The following is a 6292-nucleotide window of genomic DNA, read 5'->3' on the forward strand; positions in this document are numbered from 1 at the left end:
ATTAAAATAAGGAGTAGTCTACCGAGGCGGAGGAATGACCTGGTTTCCATTGCCGCCCAGAAAGAAAAACCACCGGCTACGGCCGCCAGCGATTTCGCCACCCTCTGCGAGCTCCGCCCAGCTCGGCATTAACGTCGACCACTCACAGGTTTCTGACATACAGCCCGATTTTCACGGCAACGCATAACCAGCCATACATAGGGTATTTAATGCCCGGGGATATGCACGCAGCTTAGCCCGATAACACGCGAAAACCCAAAAATTATTTAATGCCGAAACTCCCCGCTCCCGTGTTATCGCGTTAACCAACGTGCATATCCCCGGGCATTAAGTATGGCTGGTTAGGCGTTGCCGAGTTAATTGGAAAGAGCTAACCAGCCATATATTGGGTATTTAATGCCCTCAGAGCAGCATGCGACTTAAAGCGCTAACACGGGAGCGGGCAAATTCGGCATTAATTAATATTTGCTTGCTCTCGTATTATCGAACTAAGTTGCGAGCTGTTCTGAGGACATTAAATACCCAATATATGGCTGGTTAGCTCCAGCCGAGTTAATTCAGCATAGAATTTCAATTACTCCAAAAACCCGCGGGCTGCTCCCTCACCAATTCGACCCTGCATTCTGGAAAACTCACTCACCAATTCGACCCGGCATTCTGGAAAACTCACTCCGCTTTCTAAGCTATGCTTTCTACGCTCCAGGGATCAGTTGCGTGCTCAACGTTTGGGGTTTGTTGGTGATTGCTGCTGGAATCGAATTCAGAGAGTGGCCTTGTTTGCTTTCTACGCTCCAGCGATCAGTTGCGTGCTCAACGTTTGGGGTTTGTTGGTGATTGCTGCTGGGATCGAATTCAGAGAGTGGCCTCGTTTGCTGAGATTTGTTGTGTCCTCAGATAAAAAGGTCAGAGAGTGTTCCTGCAAACTATGTTTCTTAATAAACTAGATGAAAACTCAAGTTTAAAATTTGCCATCGCTCTAAGCGTTTGAGTATTGTAAGTTAACTCGAAAAAATTGGGTTGGACAGATCGCATAATTGGACATGGGTAATGATCCTGATTATCACAAACAGTACTCACCTAACCCTAACCGTGCCCTCCATCCCCATTGAGACACTGAACTTAAAACAAGTTTATTTTAGTGTCTGGGAGAGCTTTTCTCTGTAATTATATTTTTAGATAATGCTTCGTTGAAGATTCCAAGACCGATTCCCGTGATCGATTCAGAAAGAGTACGAACTCAGCGAAGAAATAGGAGATTATATACAGGAGCTCTGCGAAATGACAAACTTTCCCACATAACCTGCACAAACCCCAGTACTGGGACTAATGTCTGAGTTAATTATTAAGATACGATTTGTCTTTAGCTGAGAAAAACAGTAGTTACAGAAGAAAAATTGCAGTTCGTGCCTATTGGCAACAGGCACTCCGCTTTGAGCTTTGGGTTGGACAGAACACAGGAATGAAATGGAAGCCAAAGAAGCTTTGAAGTGCATGGAATTCACAGTGTGTTATAAAATGAATTATATATGTACAATTGAGCGAACCATAAATGTATTAGGTTGATGAGATGAAAGAGTATGTAGATCAGGAGAGTTATGTTTATGACTTTATACCTCTATCAGTAGCTTAAAAGGCCTTTTAGGGGTGACCCTGACTGTATTATGTCGATGAGAAGAAAGAGTATACAAATCAGAAGGGACATGTTTATACCTCTGTCAGTAGCCTGAAAGGCCTTTTAGGGGTGGCCCTGACTTGTTTCTTGCGTTGTTCTGCCCGGTTCTTCCATGTTGGTGATCCTCTTTCAATGGAACCAAAACTCAGAAGAACGCAAAACCAAACAATTTTGTCAGTCCATATTGATAGAAAGTTCATTAACCCAGTGTAAATGAAATAAGAAAACTCAGTTCCTTCTAGACACAATTTATTAAGCAATTTATTAAGCAGAAGCATCCAGAGACTCGACTCTATAAATATACAGAAATATGTCCATAAAAAATAGTAGGGAGATCATAGATGAATTCGCTCATACTTTTTTGCTTCTTCTTCGGCTTCCAGAACTGCAAAGGAAAAAGAAAAATAATGATTCAGCACGCTTCATTAAAAGAGCTAAAGCGATCAATCATATTTTCCAAAAGAAAACATAAAAAGCGCTGATTGCCTCAAGGAAAACACAAAATATGTCCTCAGCACTGATTCTTAAAATACCAGGACTATTTGGGTTTCTCTCCAAACACTAATGATCATGATTAACTATTCTTCAATTAGGATTTCAGACAGGGTTCTCACAGAAACAAATAGAATGGCCTTTCTCATCAACAAGTTAAAGATCAGTACTTAGGATACTCTCAGACAGAGCAGCCTGCATAAAGAACTCTGAAAAGAGAGGAAGCAAACCAACAATGTGGTTACTAAACTTTAAGAAAGTGGACAAGAACATGCTTTGGAACTGAAGGTCCGCAGGGTCAAGATTAACAAAAGGGAATCAGTGAAAAACAAACCCATTTCATTAGCAACGTTGTCTCAGAGGTTGCCAAATGAGAACAATTAGCAGACAGAAGAAGGGTAACAATAATCTCATCACTTTCAAAAAACAACCAGAAAGAATCCTTTACCTGTTATTACCATAAAGGCCCACAAGCAACAAACAGGATTCCAGTAGTCTCCAATTATAAAAGTTGGAAAATGAAGATGAATGAAAAGTGTTCTTATCTATCAGAGTGAGAAAGACTTCAGATCTTAGGTAGGATATGTTCAACCTATAGGCTGGTCAGAGAAAATGATGGGATTCAAGAGGGACATAATAATTAACATCAAAGAACCAAGAGAAGAAAAAAGAAGCAAAAACAGTCATCTCGAATAGAGCCAATTCAATTTTGTTGAAGTAGGGTTTATCCTGCATAAATCAGGCAATTCTTATTCAGCATTATTGCCAACTAACTATTTTCTAATTTCATCAGGCCCTAGACTGGTTGTTTTGAAGAGGCTGAACAACTTAGTCCGGTTTCTGTCTTGGACTCCCCTTTTGAGGATACTCCAGGCTTTGAAAATACATATGCTACTATCCAGAGTAAGTTCTAAAGCCATCCTCAATCTTTTGTCTCGTTTTACTTTCCATTCACATCTTGTTTATTGTTTTTATGGGTGTTGTTTTTAGTTCCCTCCAATTTTGCCAGTTTGAGTATGATAAGTTTTGTTTTGATGGCAGGGGCCAAACGACAGCTACTTAAAAAAATTTCTGCATATGAACAGCTTGCTTACATGGACCCTCTTCTTTTGGAAAAGAGAGTAGCATCATGGAAGGATTCATCTGAAGATGAAAGTGGCAATTGTACAGAGGAGGACGAGTCACAGAGCATGGGTATAGATGTTGATTCTACTGATATATCATCATCAGCTCAGACAAGCCCCTGTACAAGTCACGATAACGAAATGGATTGGGAAGAAGATGTGGGGACAGAATATCATATGAAACAAGATGTCCATTTCTCTCAAACAATTCCAGAGAGTCTTCCTCCTGCATCCCCATTAACTTCATTATGGGGTTCTCATCATCCTTCCTTAGTTGCAGCAAGGCAGGCGCACAAGCTTCTGTTTCATAGGGTGAATGAAGAGTTACAGTCAAGCAGAAAATGCCATGGCTGTGGGTTTATGGCAGGGGTAGAGCCATGGCTGAGAGAACAGCAACAGTAGGCTCAGGAGCAATTGGTAAAGAAGATTATATGTGGACAAATATCTCCTTCTTCTGCATGGAAAGAAGAGATTGATACCGATAGTCATGCAGACAGGATTGTTGAGCTAGACTTTAAGAGGGGGAGACAAGAGTGGAAAATATTCAGAGAGGAAGCAGAGGAAGTAGGGGTTAACATAGAGCTAGCAATTTTTGGAGTGCTAGTGGAAGAGGTGTTGCTTGACCTTGTTCAATTGTAGCCCTTTTCTCTTACTCCGCTCTGCTCACCTGCTGCTTCCATACTAGAGATAAGGTAGAAATGGTCTATAGATAGAGATATTCAGAGTAGCAGTCACTCTCTGCTGCTTATGATGAGGATTCAAATTTTCAATAATAGAAAGATGGCACCATCTCGTGCCTGTAGCTCTGAGATAGTACTTTTGAATCATCTCTACTAGAGATGGCCATATCTTGTATTGCCAAGAAAGCATCTCTAAGATAGATGACAACATGTTTCTTCTGTTTTTTTTCCCTTGCTTTAATTAGATAATACTGCCATAAATTAAGGACTTCAGGCTTCTTATCGATGTAAATGGATTTTTTAAGGGTTAAATTTAGCGGATTAACTGATTTTTTTTTTATATAAATATCCTTGTAAAAAAATGTGTCATTTTCAGAACCATCCATTAATTTCACATAAAAGATATCATCTATATTGCAATTCTCAAGAAAACAGTTTCAGTCAATTTTCAAAGCTTGTGAGTATGGCAGGAAGCCAAATGAAGTTCATTTGAAGTCTGACAATATATTGCAGAAGAGAAATCTTTATTTCCAACCTTTGAGAATTTTATCCACATGGTTTCTTGGTGACTCCAACATTCTCTCAGATGTTTTTGGCAAATGAACAAATGTATGTTTTAGAATGGTCTTTTCAATGATGAAAATGACTTGTCGATAAGCCCTCAAATACATTTCAAGGCAACTGCCATATTTGGCCCACATATACCTCCCTACATGAATATTTCTCACCAGCAAACAAATGCGGACTTGATTGATAAACTCCAGATGACACAAGTATGAATGAATAGTCCCAATGCTAGCATACAATAAGTTAATTCTGTGCACTTTTCAGGTGTTTTTGTGTTACTCTGTTGACTTAGAACACTTCCTATTTTTCTTTCACAGAAAAAGCTTGATGACACTGAGGAAGTCTTGAAAGATTTTCAAGAGAAACACAGTCAAGCTAACTGCACAATCAAGGAAAAGGAGTTCATTATCTCAAATTTGTTACAATCAGGTAGGTTCTCAGCTGTCACAAGTTTAAAGTACCCCGAGACAGTTAAGGTGGTCTAACCACCTCACTAACCTAATCAATAATTAACTATATTGTCATGTTATTATAATCATGCTCACTTAATACATAATGTTTATATTATTAACGCCATTAACAATGAACATCATTGTTTGCTTCTCCATTACCTCCTTTCAAACAACAGTTATAATAAAGCTCCTAAACCCAGAACCGCAATCACCTTGAATCTGCTTGCACATTTTATTTTGACCTCTACGCCCTGTCAACTCAGGAAAGCAAAGATATTCCCAAGCTAATCATATTCACTAATGGGGCCTTGGCCTTGAGCTTGCTGTAGGAAACTTTACATGGTTACATAACTTTACTAAAACAATATTTACAATACATTAAGTTCACCCTTTATAAGGTCCACATGACATAGGACTTAGGCACAATATTCATAATCACAGTCCATGTACAAAAATAGAGGTGACACAAAGCTTGGACTGCAACAACTTATCAATGCCCACCAGAAAATGGGAATCCAATTCAAGGGATTTCATCAGTTGTTTGCACACTACATAGAAAAAAACATGACTATTTTTGTTGTTTGCAAATTCTAAAAAAATGACAGTTTTTATTCCTTGTAAAATTAGATGTTCCGAAAGATGCATACATGGCTTATCGTCATCTTTGTCATCATGTTGCTGCATGTAAACCCATCTTCACATTTTTTAATCAAACAGAACAGACTATGTAATCCATGAATTCACTTGGTCTCTGAATATGAGGAGGTCCATCTACCATTTAAGACTGGTGCCATAGGTTGTTTCTGATGAAGCAAGAAGTACAGCTACTTCTTACCGCAGTTCAGTAGCTGCTTACAAAAGGATCAGTGCCACTCTCTGTAAACAGGGCATCTGAACGTTGATCCTAAACAAATCCTCCAAGGGGATCATCTTTTGGAGATCCAGATAGTCAATCTATCTGAAGAAAGGAGAGCTTTCTCAAGAGCTAGCACCCTCCAATCAAACCATGATCTGGAATATGAATCCTGCAAGTCCTTCCAAAATAAGATGCCCTGCCTGCTTAGCCTGCTAGCTTGATACTGAGGAATCTCCAGAAAGCATTGGCCATGACCCTTCCAGCACCAGCTTGGTTGTATCACCAAATCCCAATGGCATCCAGTGCCGGTATAAATCCAATACACACATTTGGCAACACATTTCCAAGTGGACCAGATGCTTTTTAACATAGAAGAACCTCTAAATTGGAAAAGGTGTGGAGAAGAGATAATCTCAATCAAATCTGCCAAGTGGCTGAACCTTCCAAGC

The 6292-nt window shown here is 39.5% G+C and overlaps 1 protein-coding gene across 1 annotated transcript; it reads left to right on the forward strand.

Annotated features, from left to right (window-relative positions):
• The first annotated feature begins 557 nt into the window (after positions 1–557).
• LOC149157016 (uncharacterized) lies at positions 558–4194 on the forward strand. The gene is made up of 3 exons (XM_089438980.1): positions 558–902; positions 2958–3067; positions 3206–4194. The coding sequence occupies exon 3, from the start codon at positions 3259–3261 to the stop codon at positions 3688–3690; it is 432 nt and encodes a 143-aa protein (XP_089295106.1). The 5' UTR covers positions 558–902; positions 2958–3067; positions 3206–3258; the 3' UTR covers positions 3691–4194.
• The last annotated feature ends 2098 nt before the right edge of the window (positions 4195–6292 follow it).

The sequence above is a fragment of the Pinus tabuliformis genome, chromosome 9 (assembly GCF_031772625.1).
Source record: "Pinus tabuliformis cultivar Carrire ecotype Pingquan chromosome 9, CPIR1, whole genome shotgun sequence".
Taxonomy (NCBI): Eukaryota; Viridiplantae; Streptophyta; class Pinopsida; order Pinales; family Pinaceae; genus Pinus; species Pinus tabuliformis.

What these genes read in the sequence shown, in the direction of transcription:
- LOC149157016 (XM_089438980.1), top strand. Translation starts at nt 3,259, where the DNA reads ATGGACCCTCTTCTTTTGGAAAAGAGAGTAGCATCATGGAAGGATTCA.